Genomic DNA, 21,572 nt, shown 5'->3' with positions numbered 1-21,572 from the left:
AATACTCAAGAATTTATATCTGACTGAAACTTTAAGGTCATTTGGGAAGCATGTATCATGACCTGTTCACAAGTTGTTAAAAAGAAATCAGACAATAATGCAAAGAACCAAGTAGTACTTCCTTAAAATTCAAATCGTGTCTACATGATCCAATAGTAGATTTGTATGGAATTCTTTAGGAAAACTTTAACAGTCTTATGGAATTTTCCATTTTAATCTTTATCAGAAGTGTGCTGTTTAATTTCTCCCCATTGATAAGACTGTTTTCCAGGTAAACATATTCTATACATAATTGTGGAATAGCACATAGGAAATTGTACATGAGATTCCACACCTGTACAGTCGTTCTCTGCTGATGGTCATGTGCTGCTTAGTGCTAGTCCTGAATCATGTTCTAATGTTACACCAACAGGTCTCCCATGGTACTTTTTCTCTGCAAAGGAATTTTCCAGTTTTAATTAAGTGCATGTTGTAGAAAAAAATCTCTTAAATGAAATTTTCAGTCTCTGCTCGAGAAGGTTCTGTAGATATTTCAATTCATGTTAAAATAATCCATCTTTACAAAGTTTATACAAGAGGAAGGAGAGAAAAGGATTTTTGAGCACTACTAAAATATAGTATTTTGTTTCATTTTAAACAAACATGAAGGTAAAAATAATTAAATTTCATAGTGCTCTTAGTTCCTAAGAATGATCAGTGATCAACAACCTCATAGTCTTTCACTCTTCAACTTCACAATAATTCAGAGCTCTGTGGCTTTTATAAACTCTTAATTATTATTGTGTATAAATACACATGAACAATCCTCTTTGGAATTAAGCTAATGAAGAGGAAAAAAAACAACAAAGCCTCTAGTAATTCGACATTTTGATATTCTCTGAAAAAAATTTCCTCATGATCCTTTCAGAAGTCATTTTTTAATGGAATATGAACAAAAAATCATGGGAAGAAGAGTTTACAGTTAATAGAGTTTGTATTTATAAATGCAGAAGCAAAATACAGAAACTTTCTGTTCCAAATGTTTTACCTTTATATGTTTTGTAATACTGATGCTCCATTGTAAACACTTTCATTGTTCTATTATTTAGCCAGTCAGTCCCCAAAGCAGTCAACATTTTAACATATTTTAACAAAGCAATCTCCTAACATATTAACAACTGTTCTGTTCAAAATAATTCACATGATCACTGATTTGAATAAGCAATCACCCAATGAAATTCTGTATTTCTGAGTATTTTTATAGTAATTTTGTTCTTGTGTGAATTTTAATAGTATTCCCATGTTTATCCTAATATTTTGAAATCATATAAAATATAAGATAAAATGTAGTATTATATATTTATCCATAATTTCAGATTCCTGGTCAAAATTACTGCATATCTTGAATGTAATTTATTGCAAAGTTTAAGTAAAGTGTAAATGTAACTAGGATATTGTGCTTTTCACAACTGAAAAATGTTATGTGGAAATAAATATTTATCCTATTTCCCTGCATATTTTAAATTGTGGTGCAATGTGTCTTGTGTGATTCTCTTCATGCTAACCGCTATATACATTTAGAACAGTTGATTGTTCAAATATAACGTCTAAATTAAGGCATCCTCACAGTTAAGAAACATTGCTGTTATAACATTACCAGGAGATTCAAATAGTTTCAACCTTAGAAAACTAATGAGAATTATATAAAGGTATATGTTTTCATTTTTCCAGAGAACAGTCTATGTATTGGGTAGAAATGACATTGCTAAGATGACTTATCGGAAAGCTTTTTAATGAGACCTCCTATTATGAGAACTCCTAAGTCTTGTTTCATCTTCCAAGAGGAAAATGTTTCCTAAACTTTTCCTGATCCCCATTTGTTATAAAGGTCAAATGGGCCCATTATTCCTTTGTAGCATCTGGCAGTGTGTTGTGGAGATAATTGCATTAGAAATTTTAACGTGGTTAGTTCTTCTCTGTTGAGTAGTGAGTTTACATTGTAATTGCTGCTTCTTAACAGCATGCCATATTGGGAAGTTTCTTTTAAGTCTCAGCTGAATGTCTTCTTGCCACAGTCTAATAGAGACAACCCAGTGATGACTACTGGGTCTTTTAGGATTTTTCTTGGCTCTTATAAGTATTATTGGTTTTGTTTCTTTTTTTTTTCTTTCTTTCTTTCTTTTTTCTGCCAGTCCTGGGCCTTGGACTCAGGGCCTGAGCACAGTCCCTGGCTTCTTTTTGCTCAAGGCTAGCACTCTGCAACTTGAGCCACAGCACCACTTCTGACTGTTTTCTATATATGTGGTGCTGGGGAATCGAACCCAAGGCTTCATGTATTATGAGGCAAGCACGCTTGCCACTAGGCCATATTCCCAGCTCTTGATTCTGTTTCTTATATATACTGAGTTACCTTTGTTTCTTTTTAATTTAATCTGTTTACTTTTGAGCAAATAACTATTTTATTATCATGGCAAGATTGCATATTTATGCAATGAAGTGAGATGACAACCACTGAAAGTTTTACAAAAATAGTTTGGTTGATATAATGAGTCTCTACATAACTGTTTTGAAAGGGCAGCTACAATTAGAAGCCTATAAGGTTGATTGATGACAATATTTTAGGGATCATATTTAGGTATTTTCCATGGAATGATTTAGATCACATTGTCCCTCTGATACAATTTCTGTTTTATATTGAGGGTTATGGATTGTATTGGAATTCTGAACACAGAACTATGATCTTTGCCTCTAAGGGCAAACTGAATATGTAGCTGTAATATTTTGTGGTTTGTATTGCAATGGTAGGATTGACATCTGAGGGACCGAAGAATAGAACTTTAGTAGGTCAACATTTAAAGACATGTTATAGAAGAGATGGCATATGAGTCATGGTAGAAATGAAGAAAGAGATGAACTCTGGGAGCTGTAGAAGTTTTCAAACAATGCCACTACTATAAAGATGATATTAAAAGTTGGTGCCACTTGACATATATGATAGATGGTGTCTTTGGAAGCTAGAAAATGGCTCAGTATGGTGGTGTATTAAGGAAGCTGGGTAAGACTAATCAACAGGTAAACACACGTGTGAGACATTTTAAGTAATGTCAAATTCTATACCAAAACATTTGAAATTTATCCATTAGAAACTTAAGGAAGGGCTGGGAATATGGCCTAGTGGTAGAGTGCTTGCCTCACATACATGAAGCTCTGGGTTCGATTCCTCAGCATTCCTGTGGCATTGTGGTTCAAGTGGTAGAGTGCTAACCTTGAGCAAAGAAGCTTGGGACAGTGCTCTGGCCCTGAGTCCAACGCACAGGATTGGCAAAAAAAAAAAAATAATAATAACTTAAAGAGGCATGAATTGTTAAAAGGAAAAAAAGAATTAGTCTAGAAGCACAGTAGAGACTATAATGGGAAAAGTTATTTCCTTAGGGATGCTACTCCTAAGATGATTGTCAGCTGATCAAACAGAAGTTCAACATTCTGTAGATAGCTGTTAGTATTAAAGTCAAATAAGCTCAAGCATACTTACATGTACTTAAGAAGTCAAAACACAAGTACTTTTTTAACAATTCCTTTTATGTAGAACATTGATTGGTATATACCAATTATATAAACAGTATGTATACATAGTACACGCGCACACCTGTGTTTGAAAAAAGGTTCTAGAAAGCACAGGAAACCTGAGACTACTAAAGAAATCTAAGCTCTAAGCATAGCATAAAATTCAGCCAATGGCTGCCTCATGAGAAGCCACCCTTGTGTCTGGCCCCTGTCATCCATTGTTATTGTGGGTGTGACTTTGTATCCATGTCCTCTTCCTCTTGGGAGCATGTGCAATCATAGGCTTCTGTCATGTGACTTTTTCCTCCATTTGTTTGGAAGCCTCTGGAAAGCAAGGATGTCTTGTCCCTAACTTTAAGCTCTTTAGTTCTGTGCTTTGTGAGTAAGAATCATAAGTAAAATCTATCAAAAGGCACTGCTGTTCAGTTCCTTAGGAATGGGTCTTAATGAGATGATAGTTGTCTAAACAGAAGTAGTATTCACTGGCAGCTATGTGTCTAGTACCTGAGCAGAAGGAATCCTAAGGCAAGACTATACCACCTGTGGGGCCACTGAGATAGGAGAAGCAGCCAAGTACCATGACTAGGAGGAGGGAAAAGTGGAAGGAAAATGTCAGGCATTGATGCAAAGATTTGAAGTAAAGATGTTTGCATCATTTTTCAAGGAAAGGCACTGGAGCTATAACAGGATAAGATGTTCCAGTGTTGAGGAGTGGTGCTGATGAATAGCTTCAGGGCACTGTGTCTCCAGCAAGAGGTGCCATGGAGACAGGACTGCCGTCCTTCCTAACAAAGGATTGAGTTTTGTGTCATGGAACCACAATCAAGCCCAGTGATATCTCTTCTCAGCATGTTACATTTCAATCATCACTCATTTCTTTACAATGTACATTGGAAATCAATCTTCCAGCCCCCCGCCCTTTTCAAGTATACTGGTATTAGAACTAGGAAATTGGAAGCGAATACCAAAATCGACAGACACAGGGTAAAAAAAAGACAAACAACTACAAAAGCAATACTTGGAAAACTGTTTGGTGTAAATGAACTGAACAACTCATGGGGCGGGGAGAAAGGAAAGGGGAAGGGGGGAGAAAATCATGATCTTGGATAGAAGAAGCTTAGAGAAATGATGTTTGATCCATGGATTCAACTAAGCCTAGATCATGAATATTTGGGGGAAAAATTAATCTCTATTTAACATACACTGAATTCTTAATTATTCCTTTGTAACTGTTTACATAGTACCTGCTATAAAATCTACATTACATTTTATAAGTGACCTAGGGATGATTTGAAGTATATCAGATGATATACCTAGGTTATAAGTAATTGCTATTCCATTGCAGGTAATATATTTGCATATTCTCTGATTTTAGTTCCTCATTAAAGAATTTTGGTTGTTGAATGATCAATATCTCACCATAGTACACATGATTTTTAAATAATTTGAAAAATTAATGAATTGGTTCTGATGAGAGATTACATAGAATAGAAAGTATAAGTTCCTAAGGTTTAATGCCTGTAATAAAGCAAGTTGTCTTTTTATTAATTCGAATTCTTGGGACTCAATGCTGGTATTATCATTGAAAGATAATAAATTCCTACTGAACATAATGTCATGTTCTCTGCCTTTCATACTGGGTATTGAGTCATGCTAGTCTTTATAATCCCTACGTGTCTCTCATTCTGGCTATCTGTACCCTGGAGATATGCTCACATACTCCAGGTCACTCAAGATTTGTGCAAAAGAATATTTGGATACTATGGAAGAAATGTCATAAAGTTGGCACAACAAAATTATCTTACTCTATGAAGAAAAAACTCATGTTTATATTTTGGTATGTTTTTCCCCTTAAAATTTATTGACTCTTAAATATTGTATAATTCTTATAAATCAGTATTCTCACACTGAATTAGAGAAAAAGCAGCAAATACCAAGAGGTGGAACTGATAGTCTGTGAATAAGAAAGGAAACAAAATATCCAGAATGTCATAAAACCTGATGTGGTAATTGATCTTTATGATGGTGTATCTGAGTCATCAGGAACATGCTGAATTATGCTCTGTGCCTATTTAAGAAAGCATGAAGACATGCAATTATTTTTAGCACAGTTTTCAACAAAATGTTCAGAAATAATTTTATATCAATAGATGAGATGAATGCTCTTTTTCTCTAGCACACATACCCCCAGGCACTAATGTACTTTTTAATGGGTTATGAAGAGACTCTTACCCCTCTGCATGCCTATGAAGGTTGCAAAGTTCAATGAGAGGCTGCACTTCTGAGTGCTGTGACTACTTCCCCTAGGTCTCAACTTACCCTCAGATTAAGGTTGTCTCTAATTTACCTATCAATTTCTTCACTTTCTTTTTCCAGTGAACAAATTTACACCTCTTTCTTGGACAGTAGAACTTGTGTTTTGAGGGACAAATAAAAAACGCTTTATACTTATTCACATCATCAACGTTTGTCACCTCTGTTGCATGAAAAAAGTATATGCCGTAATTCTTTTATTATCTGGACTCTAGAAATAATATTAATGTTTAGAAATGAATGAAAAATGAGTTGATATAATTTGGTACTTACTGTACAAATACTGCACAACATTTGACATACATTTATCTAACATGTATAATATATGGTTTCAGTAAGATAGAAAGAAGTTTCTATTTAATGTACTTCTAAGACCTTTAATGTAGTTCAGAATATAAACATACACTGTTATTCCTTGATGTATAATCCTTCAAAGGTTCGTACAGATACTCCTGATGATTAAGCTATGTTCAGAAACAAGATTATGACAAGAGACTCACAGGCTTGAATGTTGCTAGATGGTTCCAGTGGATGAGTGGAGATGATTACGGGGAAATGACTCAATGACATATTCTAAAAATATAGCCCAGGTTGGATTGTAGACCCTCTCTCCATACCTATAGATGGTACACCAATGTCATGTTGACTCAACAGCCTGTTTCCATTTCTTCCACCTTTAGACATTTATGCTGTAACTCACCCTGTCTGTGATGTTTCCCTAGCAAATTATTGGAAACTGAGTTTAAATTCATGAAGTCAACTTCCTAAAATTGGGGCTATTTTGAAAATAATTGAAACAAAGCCATTTTTTCTCAGTTATCTAAACATTTTGAGCTCAAATTCAGAATCTGGAAAATATGCTTTCGTTATATTAATTATGGCATCCATATACAATTCTTCAAATACTTAAGTGATTGTTTTACTCTTTTGTACTTTTTACTGCCATAGAGATAGCAGAACTAGCACAATGATATTGCTATTATTCTTTTTTATAATATGAACCCCACCATCATTCCCTAGAATGAGATTATAAATTACATCTTATATAGTACTGTATGTAAATTGCACTGTATGTAAATAGATTTTCTAATATAAGGTTATATATAATAACAAAAACTTCATATATATAAGATAAAAATCTTACAACCTGTTTAACATATTTTATGTAAGTAATCATGCTTATTTACTTCTTTTACAAAAGCTGAACTTTTTCCATGTTTACCGGATAATCTGGGATTACTAACAAAACAGACAAAAACTTAAAAAAAAAAATTTCTGATGATGTATTCACATGCCAGTATGGTTTAGGTCTGATTCAAGATATAACTCATTGCTTCTGAAAAATGAAGACATATTTATTAAATGACCAGAAAAATTCCACAGTATGTAAAATCGAACTAACAATACACAACATTATAGTTTCTCTTACATTTTGTAAAAAAAAAAAAATTCAAGGAAGTTAAAATATTTTAATTAAGTTGCTCAAAGAAATGAAAAGAAAAATTAAAGCAAGGCCTCCTTCAAATTAGAATTGGTGATATGAACAGTTTAGACTTTTAGCAGGGCAAGCTGATGTGTTCACATCTCAGTTCCAAGCTACTCATTTCACTAGAGAGCATAATTATTTTTTAGAGCACATTTACAATGCTTTCCCACCACCCTTGCTGTGTTTCTGTAGCACCTATAGCCGTAACTGGCACCTGGAGGCCTTACATTGCTGGCAGTTTCTCTTGTATTTCTCTGGAGTCTATTCAACTGCTGTGGTTTTACTTAGAAGTCAGTGCTTTGCATATGTGATTTCCTGAGATGGTTTGAATAGTCTTTCTCAGAAAACTGTGCCAGTCTGGCTGTGAACAGCTCTTCTCAGAGGGGAGCTGACAGTAGCCTGGTTGGGTGTGTATGCTTCAACTTGGACTTGGGTTTCTAGCCATGTCCTGCCATCTTCTTTCCCCACTCGCTTGTCCCTAATCCTTACACAGTGACATCATTGCCCACATCTTACCATCCCTTCAAAGAAGAGGACAAGATTTGGACTAGTCTATTTAGAAAAAAAAGAAACGCTATTCTATACCAAGCTCTCATAAAAATAATTTATATTTGTTGTTTCAGCAGCTGATATAGAAATGACTTTAAATTATAAACAAAACCAGACTGAACAATCCACATTGCTGGAAGGTAATAATCTGTGGCAAGGCAGAAATTCATCGTTATGATTATAGGTATGAAATTTGGGAACCAAGGTAACCTTGCATTTCTTGATTTGAAAGTCATTTTTAAAAGAGATCAATGCTTAACATTGCAATTTGGAGGTAATGAGAATTAATGAGAATAAAATGGTTTTTAATAGGCTGTGATGACATTCTGTGAGGGTCACTAAGGTAGAGAGAAACATTGTTTTATGAAATGGCTCATATGGGTGTAGATGTGCTGGTGTGCAGTGCTGCTGGCAATGCCATGGTCTTCATCTGTGTACCACTGGAGAAAGAAATAAAAAGGTGGCAATTAGGAAGCGAGATGCCTTGAAGAAGGAAAGATTCAAATGAGCTCTTACCAGCATGTGTGGTAAAAGACAGAATGAACTCTTACCAGCATGTGTGGTAAAAGACAGAGTGTTTTCGTTCCTGAAATAGTTTATGAACTGAAATGTGACCAAAGAAGGTATCTAATTTTCCCTCCAGAGCTTTTCCAGTGTTTGTTGTCGACCCTGCCAAAGTCTCTAGTTCTCTTTTGCAGGTGCAGGGAAAATCTACTGTGCATTTGTCATTACTGAATAGGGCTTGGAGCATACTTAAACTCTAATTAAAACACCCAAATCAACTTTCATATTTGATTCAAAGGATATTTTGAACCACACCAGGCATTATGTGGAATGTTTTATCCCATTAAGCACACTGTTTTAATTAAGTCCACACACTGATAAATTGCATTGAAATAGATGAACTTAAGGTGAACCAATGCAACAGCAATACTTGCAAGAAAATAAGTTGTAAACTAAATGTACAACTTGGGGGAGGGAACTGGGGGGGAGGGAAAGTGTGAGAAAAATGAGGGAGGAGGTAACAAATTTGACAAAAAATGTACTCACTACCTTATGTATGCAACAGTAACCCCTCTGTACAACACCTTGACAAAAAAAAAGTGGAAAAAAGTTTTCCTAAGGACTACAGAGCTAGAAAATTATAGTCTGATACTATTGCTATATTTTTGATATAACTGAAACCAAAAGTCAAATATATTGCTTACCAACAGTTACTGATATTAAAAACTCTACATGCCTGACATTTATGTAGAAGTCTATGATCTGAAGCAAAAATTTAACAACTCATGTTTTCTTGCATAAATGGGGAATCCTTGTTAGGGAAACATGTATTATGGAGACATAAATAAGCCTTTAAATCTGCTTTTAGAACTAGTACTGATGGCTAACAACTAGAATCCTAGCTACTCAAGAGGCTAGGACCTGAAGATTGTGGTTCAAAGCCAGCCCATGCAAGAAAGGCTGTGTGACTGTTTTTGTCAGTTTAAAAAAGCTGGAAGTACATCTGTGACTCAAGTGGTAGAGTGCTAGCCTTGAGCAAAGAAGCTATGGGATAGTGCGCAGGCCTTTTCAATCATCAGTAGTAGCATGTGTGCATGTGTGCACAGATGCACATATGTGCACACACACACGCATGTACACACACACTGCTTAAAGCATGAGAATCTGGCCCAGAAAATTCACCAGTTTTTCTGTGTCAAACAGTGTTCGTGCTCCTATATAGGGCACCATTGAAACTGAGCACAGAGAAAATAGAAGAGAGTGGGGGCAGGGGAGCTGGTCTCCTAGCTAAATCAGGCAAGACCATTGCATTTTACACAAAAATATGTAGTGTGACACACATACAACATACATACCTGTATTCACACTTTCTTTTAAATCTGAGAATCTCTAGTATAGAAAGTGAATTTGTCTACTCAGAAACATCTTCTGTGAAGCTCTAACCACTTCTGACTATACAAAACAAGCCTAATGTTTATGCTTATGATTGTTCAACAAAAGATAACAAAGCAACTGCAGAAATAGAAGCATGCTGATTATTAATGTCCCACTGGTATTAGAAATGGCTAGTAATACACACAAACCAGAAATGGATTTTCATACTGAGCTAAGCTATTATCATGCTGGTTTCACTTTAGAATGATTCTGCCACACATTTACTGAGTAAGTGATTACTTTTGAATCAAAATCGGGAGAGACCAAACAGTCGTAGGAACAGGAGAACAGTGTTTTGACACTCCCAGGAAATGCAATAATGTGCTTCTCAACCTCAAGCTCTCTAATATTACTGCGTGTGTGTGACTCAAGGACATCATGTCTCCAACTTCATGTGGGAAAAAGAAATAAAATCTGCTCTCTGTTCCTATTCCTCTTGGACTTGTATAAGTAAAAGCCCTCAAAGAGGAAACTAAGCCCCACCAATGCACTTTCCTCCCACTAGAAGCAGCTCCATTATACCATTGCCTGGAAATCCACTCCAGCATCCACCAGGGCTTTGGAGATCTGTGCTGACTGCTGAAAGTGAACGTTATCTGCAGGGAGAGAGAGAAAGGAAACAAGCAGCTCATCACCTCTCCAGTTTTCTGATAGCCAAGGTTGGGAAAGGCACCAAAAGAAAGGGACTGTTTGAAGTTCTAGGACCCTGCATCCCATTTAGCCCAAGACAAGTGAGTTGTGGAAAGCAACACTGTTTTATTGAAGTAAATGTAACAGTCTTGCCCCTCATGCTTTTGTTTTGTCAGTAGTGAAATTGCAAACCTGTCTGTGATACTAAAAAGTCTAATTAACTGAAACTCACCATCTGCTGTTCCATGAATAAGGAGGTACTCAACTTGTTTAAAATTTTCAGCTCTGCTCATGACTGTTGAATTCTGGAATTGGGAAAAAAGAATGTCATTATTCAAAAAAGGATCTGCCATAAACTGATTTTTCACTTCAGTTTACAAAATAAAATGTTTTCAGCTGGGGCCCCCTTTGATACAAAATATAGCAAACCGATATTCAAGCAAATGCTGTCTCCATGCATGGCAGAATGCACAGCCTGCCCCGTGCCTGGAAGACAGGACTGGAAAGGGAGGATGCCACATCTTCCCTCATGTGAAGGAAGAGGGCACCTGCCACCCAGGCTGCATGCTAAAAGCACCCTAGGTCCCAATCCCAGATTGGCTGTGTCCTATACATTAACACAGGGCAGAGTCTCATATTAGCAATGTATGTTCCATGGGCTTCTGCTGTAGTTCAGCCAAAAAGTGTATCACCATGGCAACCATGTGTCACATGGTGCCATACATGCTACATTTCAAAGAGCCTGTACATAGCATTTGCAACTAAACATACTCTGCAATATGTCATGTGAACTTTGGTCCACATTGCTAGGTTCGGAATGAAAAGCAAATATTACCTCTTTGAGAACAGATGTTTAAAACCCAGACAAATGTAACATATGGGAGGGGAATAGGGTGAGAAAGATCAAGAGTGGCCTTTAAAAAAATCAGTGAGTTGTTGCTTCTCTCATTCTGTATATTGGAGAAAATGAAGCTATTAGATAAAGCCATTCCCAAGGCACCAGTGAGGTAGGATTTTATTCTTAATGAAAGGTTAGCGTTTTGAAGATGGCTTTGTGTCCTGAATAAGAAGTTTTGAAAGGAAAATAGCTTAAAAGGATAAAACTGGTCATCTGATTTTAATTTGTGGTATTTACAAAGTTGGGATGAAAAAGAAGATGACAGATAGGTTTGTGAGATGGTGAGCTAAAGTCAGCTTTGATTGCTTGGTCAGAGGAAAAAAGGCCACATGATCTTTCTCTGCACTGCATTTAAAATTAGCTAGTTGATCCTGAAGGACCTTGGTGACATTTCATGAGTCAAGATTTGTATTTTATAGATACTTTTGTAGATAATATGACTTACTGTTTTTTATGAGAGACATGCTGGTCTGATAGGAAGGGGATGAAACTAAAGTCAAAGCTTTTGCAATCTAGACTTAGTTTCAGTATTTGTAAGCTGTTCAGCAAAAGACCTGCTGCATAGAGCCTTTAGTTCTGTGAAATGGGAATATGACTAGCTCCTCTTACTTCCCTCCCAGAAACAGAAATAAAGAGATATGGCAAAGCATGTTTGAAGCTAAACTGCAGATGCTGGTATGAGAATTATGTGACACAGTATTTCTGGAAAAATACATCCTGTCTACAGTTTCAGAAGTGAGTTATCTAAAATTTCTTAGTTGATTGAGGCTCTCCAAATTATTCCTTGCCTGCTAAGCTCAGAGTACATGCCCTCTCATTACTGTGTAGACTAGTTCAAATTCTTTCTAACTATATTCCATTTGTGACTGAAATTCAGAATTTATTCATGAAATTTCATAATAAGAACCTAAGACTCATTAAAAGTCACACATCAGTTGTATTTTTTAAGAGAAACTTGTCATCTTGTGAGCTGTTCCACATAAATATACCCATGTGTGAATCCATCCATCTATCCACTCATCTTAACATTACCTTTCATTCACCCATCCGTTAGTGTCTTTACATAGTCAAACAATATTTAGTTGTATCTAAACAGTAATTTTTGGCATCTAGTAAAGTGCTACATATTAATCATGAAAAAGAAATGATTAGGCATCAGTATTGGCCACTATTATCTGGCCCTAGTTTTGCTCACACTAGTAGAAATAGTTAAGGTAGGAAAAGGAAAATATTTGTATTCTATGGGTTTTTCTTTAAGCTTTTATTGTTATTATAAAGGTGGTGTAAAGAGTGGTTATAGTTACAGAAGTGATTATTCTGCAATTTAATGAAATAACTTGCCCACTTTCAAACCATACACCACTCCATTAGAATAACAGCTATCTTTCATTAATTACTCTGTGCTAATTAATTACACAGTGCTAAGTATTATGAAAGATTTCTAAAATCTCTGATGTATAAAACCCTTATAACATGTGTATGAAATAGATCTGTGATAGTGCTATTTAACAGATAATGACACAGTGATTCACAATGTTAAATATCCTGTAAGACGATCCACCTATAGAAAGTTATCAAAGCTGTCAGGGAGTGAAGACACATGCCTATAATCCTAGCTACTAAGGAGATAAGAGATTGAGAGGACCACAGGTAGAGACTAGCTTGGGCAAAATCTTTGTAAGACTTCCCATCTCAATCAATTTAAAAACAATCAGCCTGTGGTGGCCTGCATCTATTATCCCAGCTACATAAAAAGTGAAAATAGGAGCATCATGACCCAGATTATCTGGGCACAATCACAAGACTTTCTCCAAATGTCATTAAAACAAAAAGTGCTAGAGGCATGGTGCAAGTGGTAGAGCACCTACCTAGCAAGGGCAAGGATCTGAGTTCAAGCACCAGTACTGCAAGGAAAGAAAAAGAAAAGAGAAAAAAGGAATTATAAAAAAAAAGTCAAGAGCTGAACAAAATCCGACAGGAAAATCCCTTTACTTTCTATGTTTCTATGTCATCTTGTCTAAAATTCCAAGCTGCTTATGATTCGTCTCCCAGCAAAGGAACTGTGAAATCAAATGTTAATTAACTGTCCTAGAATTTGACATACACAATAATAGTGGGTACTCTGGCTCCTAAGACACTATGCCTTCTCACATGAAATTAATTGGAAGAGAGAGTGGTCTGAAAAGCCCTGTGGGATTTTGGAGCCATCTACTCTGATTATGTGTGTGATATATAGCCTGATGTAGCAATAGAACTCTGAGCAATTCCTTGCCCTTTAGAGAGGAAAGGGTAGAATAACCCTCTCCCTAAAAGGCATCGACTATTGGACACCATTCAAACTTGGAGACAGGAGAGGCTCAAATGTCAGTATTTTGAGTTGCAGAACCAGGTGCCATTCTAGAGTCCTCTGTGATGATCTTTCCCACTTCTCATACTCTCGGGTCATGCTGACTTCCTCTCACCTTGTTTCTCACCAAGTTAAATTCTGTCCTTTGCTCACAAAAGGTAGTCAATTTTAACACTTAGACCTGACCCAGAAATACAACTGCCTCACCTCGCCAGCCTCATAGGCCTGCCTTGCTCAGCAGCTAAAGCTGAGCCTCCAGACCCCCTCCGCCCCGCCCCCGGGTGCCATGAAGCTGAGAAATGTCATTGAAACATAAGAGTAATAGTTAGGAGACATATAAATACGCAGGACAGTTAGCAAGGAATGTGATAACTACTGGAGTTTGGACCAAAACAGTTTCTGGCTGCCTTTTTTTTCTTAAATGGAGTGAATACAGGCTGAAAGAAGACAATTTTTATAAACAAGTAAAACCCTGAGCCTAAGATAAATGTTGTGATGTACACACTGTAGCTGTGATGAACTAGACATGGTGAGAAATGCAACATACTGAGAAAAAGACGAAAACTGTGATAAAAGTGTCATGATGCAAATTGTTTTACATTAACAATATTACACTACAAAGAAAGAAAGACAAATACTTTAATGCAGCAAGAGAAAAAATAAAACAAAAGCTTCTTCGGCAACTGCAAGATAAGTGTGCATTTCAAATGCACACTTCCCCTGTGTGCTGGGAGAAGCTTCCAGAGGGACCTTTCTGCAAGAGAGAGACAGGCAGTGGGAAAAGAGGCACTCACCCACACACCCACATTAGGGCTCTCAGATTTCAGGAACTTACCCTCACCCACCCCCTCCAGTAAAAATCCAACTATGTCAGTCTGCTTCTGGACCCAGTGAACCCCTCCTTCCCTACTAGACTGTGTCTCTTGGCTTCTCCATTAAGTGACTACTGTCCATGGAATGGCACATTTCAACTGGGCAGCTAACATACAAAGCCAGTGAAAGAAATGCATATATTCCTTAAAGGTATGCTTAATGATCATGGGGAAAAGATAATTGTGCTATCCTTACCTACCCAAAGAGGATAATCTCCCCATTGCCTATCCATAGGAACATTTTTTTTTTAAAGACAGAAAGAAAGGAAGGGATGACTAAGTTAGAAGCCGAATAGTCTATCACCAGCTACTAAAAAGGAAGCTCAGGGTGATAAATGGGCAGGGATGCAATGGTAGTGCAGTTGGCACCACCTCTCTCCTGAGGCTAGAAACTTCCGGAAAGCCCTGCTGCCAGCAACAGTCTGGCAAAGAAAAGTGGGAGGATTGGTCCAGTGGCAGTGCCGATTCCACAGCGTCTCTGTGAGGAGCTTTGCCTTCAGTGCCCATGAAGAACCATCTGTAGCTGCTTGTTGGATCATACTCATTCTTCAATTACCCTCCAACAAATAAATCTTTGTATTTTTGAAATAAAAGAAAGAGCTGATGAGAGGAGGGAAGGACTAATTCTTTTGAGAAGCAGAAGTTATAACAATGTTTAAGCTACCCTTTGTGCCACCTAGAACCATGAAGACACTTTGCTTCATGAAGATAATCATGGTGGCAGATACCATGCTTTCAAAGCTAACTTCATGGCAGAAATAGATGTTTCCTGGAATTATTTTGGGGACAGGTTTTCTTATTCCCATTATCCAGATGAGAAAAGTGAGGATAAATGATCATACTACTGGCAAGCAGATGTATAGAATTTGACTACTGGGGTCTCTAACTTCAAACCCATGTTCTAAACCATCATATTCTATTGTGGATTAATGTAACAGCCAACAAAAATGTCCCATTCCTAGACTCTTGTAGGAAGAGCAAGAAGTCACTGAGCCTAATGGACAACTGTGCATTAAATCAGTAAGGTATTACCTTGGGCTTACAGGCTTGCTTTGTGCATTCTACTTACAAGCAATGTCACATAAACAGTATTAACTGATACCATTTGGGGAAACATCATAAATAACACAGCAGAGGCTATAGAAAACATTTAAGAAAAAAAGTTAAACCAAGCCACTATGTCAGATGTTTTAGTTGTTTATGTCTATCAAACAACTGTACTCATGAGATGCCAGGGAATAGCTCCCTTCAGCCCTAGACAGGGGGCTCTACCTTGGGCCTCATAAGCAACACTAGCTTCTTTAAAGATCACACAGCAGTCAACATTTTATCAGCACTCCACAAACAAGTTAAGGTTTGGCTTAAATCTGAAGGTCTCTCTCCCTTTGGCATATTCTGGGATAATAGAACAAATGTCAAATCAGTACAAGATGGCATATTTACAAAATTGCACCCTGTTTTGCATAACCTAACGATGCAGCAGTTCTTAAGGATTGAACATTTCAAATCTGCTAGCAGAAGACTGCCAAATCTATGACTGTTTCGTACACTTGCCAAAAGCCTATCAAATTTTGAGCAAAATGCAAAATAAATCTCCTCTACAAGTTAAATCAGCCCTTCTGTGTGTTCCAGGGTGCCCTCTCCTCTTGGCATGAAGGCTCAGGACTGTGGTCCTATTTCTCTTGCACTTGATCTTGTATTTCTCTCTGCGTGTATTCACATTCCCTCCCTATTCCGTGCCCTGCCTTATTGGCCACCATTTGGCCTGATATTCCAACAGTCCTTCTTCTCAGATCTCCCTCAGTTCAGTAGGTAAGTCTCACAAATTCTGGGCAAACCACTCTACCACATACTCATTGGTCTCCTGTGGTCTGCTTTCCCTTCTGTGTAATCTGTTCAAAGCTCCTCTGGACTTCCTCCCCATCTCCCTCTGTCTTTCTCTGCTGGTCTCAGTGCCCTCTCCTTTGCCTATCCCTCAGCATCTGTTATGTGACTTTTTTGCCTCAGTTTCTGTGTCAGTAAAATGGAGATAATTAGAAAACTTGTCTTAGAAGGTTTGAGACAGAACTGAAACTGACAATGCAGGTAAAGAGTTTAGAATAGTGTCTAGCCATAGAGGCATTTAGTAAATGAATTAAAGAAAAGAATGAAATGAATAAAACTGGTTTAGAAAGTTGGGAAAAAGGAAACCCTAATTTTTGGGTTGTTCCTATTCCCCTCTTGATATGTTCTCAGTTTAGTTTAGAAATTGCTAGTCTTTTTCGTACATACTGTCTACTTTGCATAGTTAAGGTTATATTTTCTTAACTTTTTATTCCTACCTTGTTATACTACCTGCTTTCCTCAATCCCCACCCCCCAAAAAAGAAAAGAAACTCTTGGCTTCTTTTTTTCTACCTTCAGAGGTTAAGTTTTTGAACAACTAAAATACCAAGTAAGTTTAGCAAGTGAATGAAAGTCTCTGGCATGTTCATGTCTTTTGCATATTGTACTGATGACCATATGAGAGATCACTCACCCATGACAGTCAGAGCCCAAGTCCTTCAACTGTTGATATACTTGTCATTGGTAGCAAGGGTCGCCTCCTTGGATATCTTATTCCTTTGCTCAGCCCAGACACCATTTCTGTCTGTTGTGGGCTGAAACCAACTGCAGAGATGTTTTTACAGACCTGCACTGCTCATTAGCTCAGGTTTGTCAGCTCTCCCTTTTATGGGTATATTGAGAGCCTTCTGGAACCAGTTCCCTGGGGTTTTAGGAAGATGAATGTCTTCTTTCCTCTTTGACTTCCTTGTGTTATTTTTTAAGTGCTTCTGCCTTGCCAAATGGCATTAAGGGAGTGATGACCTTACAGAAGGTCCACAAAGTCACTGCTAAGGTCACTTCCTTATTCCCAGGGGCCCTAATCTGTAAGACACCTTTGAAAAAACAGCAATGTATGGGGGCAGCCTCAGAGATGAGTGCTGTAGCAAATGGAGTGCAGACCAGCTTTCAGCAGGAACAACCCCCCTGACATTCCTGCCTGTTTCATTCACTTATACAAATGGCTCCTCTAACTCCCTTTCTTCAACAGCAAGGAAGACCTTTATTTTACAAGATGTGCTTCTGTTGGTGTTGTGGGTTCTTCTAAATTCTTCCAAATCTAGATCATGAACAAGCTAATATTGAATCCTTTTTTTCTTTGAGTTTTACTACAAATGATACTCTCCTTTCAAAGGCTGTGACTCTGATAAGTGTATCAATGGTTTCTTACCTAGGAATATAGAAAAAGGTCAGGCCTTGTTTAATTGCACACTTTGGGCATGTCTACCCCTCAGTGTGCTGCAGAGTCACCAGTGCAAGCTAAATGGTAATCTGTTTCAAAATTTTTACTTCTTCTGACCCATCTGAATACACAGGGGGGTGAAAACCAGAAGAAATTGTTGGATTGTTTTCTTTGTCTTTTCAAAGAAGGGAGGGTGGAGACAGGGAGAGAGAGACACACACACACACACACACACATATATATATATAGAGAGAGAGAGAGAGACAGACAGACAGACAGAGACAGAGACAGAGAAAGGGAGAGAGGGAGGGAGAGGAGGGGAGACAGAGAGAAAGAGAGAGACAGGGAGAGGGAGGGGAGAGAAGAGACAGAGAAAGAGAGAGAGAGAAAGAGAGAGAGAGAGAGAGAGAGAGAGTCAACCTGGGAAAGAAAAAGTAAAAGATGGGGTCCAGAGGGGCAGCTGGGGCCTTGGAGGAAAATAGAATCTTTAAATGTATTCTTGCCAGAGACAAAAGCACAGGCTCATTTAAAAAACAAAGGAGGAGGGCAGCTTTATTCTAAAGCCTGCTGTGCACCAAAAATAGGCTCTTAGATTCAGTTCTCCACATAGATTCAGTTCTCCTCAATCTGAGGAAGCAACTTAACCATGGTGGAAACAATTCGCAAATGCATTTGCCTCACTTCTCCTGCCCACCTTAACTGTCACCCTCCCAGATAATTCCTCCGAGTAACACATTGGGAACCTTTCGCTCCCTGGTACTGGCAGTTTTAATGTGTCCATTGCCAGCAATGAATTTTGTGCCAAGAAAACCCGACTCCTGGCGTGGAAGGATTAAACAGTCCTCGGGTGCCATCTGTGCAGCGAAGTGAAAGAGTGACTTTGTGCACCCAGTGTGCGTGTGTTGCCATTGGCAGTAGGAAGTGACTTCTATTTACACGACTACCTCATGCAGGGAACACCTAAGGGGAGAGATGAAAATGGCCACCACCGTGGGGGGTAGAGTTGGGGAGGAGGGATGTGTGTGTGTGTGAGAAAGAGCCTATGGAAAAGATACAGATTAAAATGGTAAATTAAGATTAAGGATCCTCCATACCTCCATAGGGAGGGGTGATTAAGAGGAAATAAGCCATGATCTTTGAGGAAGTAAAGCTGGCATGGTGGACTTTCTTAGAAGTCAGACTTTGAGCTTCACCCTTGGCTTCAGGGTTGCAATGTCACTTCAGAATGGAATTGAAAAAAAATTAAGTTTTCCACTTATTTCTCCCATTTTCATAGTCAAAGATTAGGATTATGTGAGGTATAATTTGAATATTTGGGGGGCTTTAGGCACTACTGGGGAAGCCCTCTGGAATCAAATTTAAGTATTCAGACTGGAACTCTGAGAAGAATAGCCAAGCTGTAAACAGAGAAATGATGGAGAAGTACAACGTGTGTCACAGCATTTCCCTTCATGAAGTTTTCAACGACAGAAGCTGTGGAATTTAGGGTCTCACTCAGCTTTCTTGATCTATCAAATGAGTAATGTTCCACTCCAGCATTTTGCTGATTAATTTGCTGGCTTTTCTTCCAGGGCTGCCTTTGAACTGTGATCTTTCAGGTCTTATCCTCCTGACTAATCAAGAGTATAGGCCAAGGAAGGTTTGAAAACAGATTTGTACTTGGTACTCTGCAACCAAAGAATATAATGGTGAAGAAAACCTTGAATGACCAACAGTGCTCCAGATGGGAAAAATCCAGCACAATGTCATTCTTCCTTTAAGACAGAATAAAGTGATGATGAAATATATACAAGGAAAATACCATGGGATAGTAAAAGGTTACTCCAATTCCTTAACAGATGAGGATGGAGAACAAATAACAGTCCAGGCAGTTGGCAAGAGAGGGCAAAGTCACAAAGTAGAAGGGCACAAGAGCATTCAGAAAACAGTAAACATGCCATATAAATGAGGCCACTACAAGAAGGAAGCTGTAAACTAAGATAATAGTTGAATGGTAAATACTGAGACAAAAGGGTGAACAAATGCAGCAGTGATACTCACTAGACACTATGTTGAAAATGAACTATATAATGTGGGTGGGGATAGGACAGAAAAACTGGGAGAGAGTGAGTGAAGGGGTGTCACTGTTCAAAAAGAAATGTATTCTTTACCTGAGTTATGTAAATGTAAAATCCTTCTGTATATCACCTTTACTATAATAATAATAAATTAAAAACTTAGTGAGTACTGGATTTAGTTGACAAAGGGAAGTGTTATGGGTAGGGTTGAGTTCCAAGCTTTATGTGGGATAAACTGGAATGTGGAAAACCAAATTAAGGACAGACAAACTAGTCTGATGTTTTAAAAAAGAACTAGGTCATGTGACAGCAATAATGCAGTTATGAAAGGAATGGATTGAGTATGAAGCATCGGATGGGACCATTGACAAAATGAGGACAACCTGGTTTTGGGAAAGCTTTGTGGGAGAAGGGTGATTTGTAAAGTTTATTACTTTTTTACCTAACTGAGAAAAGACATGCAGGCACTATCATAACAGACTTCCCTCACACAGATTTGACAATTAAGTTTACAATAATAGTCAAAACAAAATTGTCTATACATATCTCGCAAAACTAGAAACTTTCCATTTCTGGTTTTGATCAGAAAGTTTCAGAATGCAAAGGAATCATGATGACATCTGAGAAAAATCCTGCTCTTCAGAGCTAAGTATAAATATGAAGCCTATGTAATGAGAGTTAAAACACAAATGAGGAATAACCAGAGTCTCACATTAATCTTGTCCTGGGAGAGTTTTAGACATCTTTTGGACAATGAAAACCTCAGTGGTATTTTACTTGGTTATTCAAAAATTGTACTTTAAGTTTTTTATACCCCTCCCGCCCAGCTATCAAGACAAATAGAATCATAAAAACTTTGGAACCATCAAAATGTTGGAAGGATCTCTAGTGTTTACACCACCACCTCTACTTGCACCAGTTCGGTACTGACAGGAATACTGGCTTTGCCATGCTGAGCACCCTAGCAACAATTGGTAGCAGCTGAAGCCAGACCACATTTCCAATGCTAAGGCTCATCTGCAGAGCACCCTGCCCATTGGTTCTGAGAGCCATCAAGCTCCCAGACGGTTGAATGCTCTATAGATCAGGGGTTTTCAGGGTATTGCTCAACTGGATGTGACTCTCACTTGCTTTACTCAAATCTTGTGTTTAAGAAAAAGAACAAAACCAAAAACCTGTTTTGTTGGTTGTAAGTTAGAAAATGATAAGCTTGTAAATGCATCTTAGTTACAGCAATATCCTAAGAAATTTTAATGTACATCTGAAGGTGTAGAGAGTTTTTGGTGATCGAGAGAAATACGTTGAATTTGACATGTTTTCTAAACTGAAAATTTTATAATTAAAGTAATTATCTGATGTTGCTTTGTATTTCCAAATGAATGCATATTGTGACCTATATAGCATACGATAAAGACTGTAATTATGCAGAATATAGTAGGGGAAGCTATTGGAGTATTTCTAAACCACCTGTGTTATTTCTTTTGAATATGAATTTTGTTGGAAATAAAAAATATATATTTTCTAAAATAGATACACTTAAAAAGTTCTTAAATTATTTTTAAATAGGTTATAGAGTGGGCATAAATCATTATCTTTTACCTTGTAATGGCCAAGGTTGTCTTCTGGAGTTGGGAGACCCATGTAACGTTCTGTGTATATTGAGTCTGTAATGGGG

At 37.6% G+C, this 21,572-nt stretch overlaps 1 protein-coding gene across 1 annotated transcript in view; it reads right to left on the bottom strand.

Annotated features, from left to right (window-relative positions):
• Positions 1–7,190: 7,190 nt before the first annotated feature.
• The window catches only part of Dpp4 (dipeptidyl peptidase 4), an 87,908-nt gene continuing 73,526 nt past the window's right edge, over positions 7,191–21,572 (bottom strand). Inside the window, exons 23-26 of the mRNA XM_048345328.1 lie at positions 21,497–21,561; positions 10,692–10,764; positions 10,352–10,425; positions 7,191–8,331 (exon numbers count right to left, since the gene is read on the bottom strand). Coding sequence (XP_048201285.1) covers positions 8,230–8,331; positions 10,352–10,425; positions 10,692–10,764; positions 21,497–21,561 — 314 coding nt within the window. The 3' untranslated portion in view covers positions 7,191–8,229. The remainder of the gene's footprint in view (positions 8,332–10,351; positions 10,426–10,691; positions 10,765–21,496; positions 21,562–21,572) is intronic.

This window comes from Perognathus longimembris, chromosome 4, assembly GCF_023159225.1.
Source record: "Perognathus longimembris pacificus isolate PPM17 chromosome 4, ASM2315922v1, whole genome shotgun sequence".
NCBI classification, from domain to species: domain Eukaryota; kingdom Metazoa; phylum Chordata; class Mammalia; order Rodentia; family Heteromyidae; genus Perognathus; species Perognathus longimembris.
Note: the sequence above shows the minus strand (reverse complement) of the source record. Positions and strands in the feature narration are given on the sequence as shown.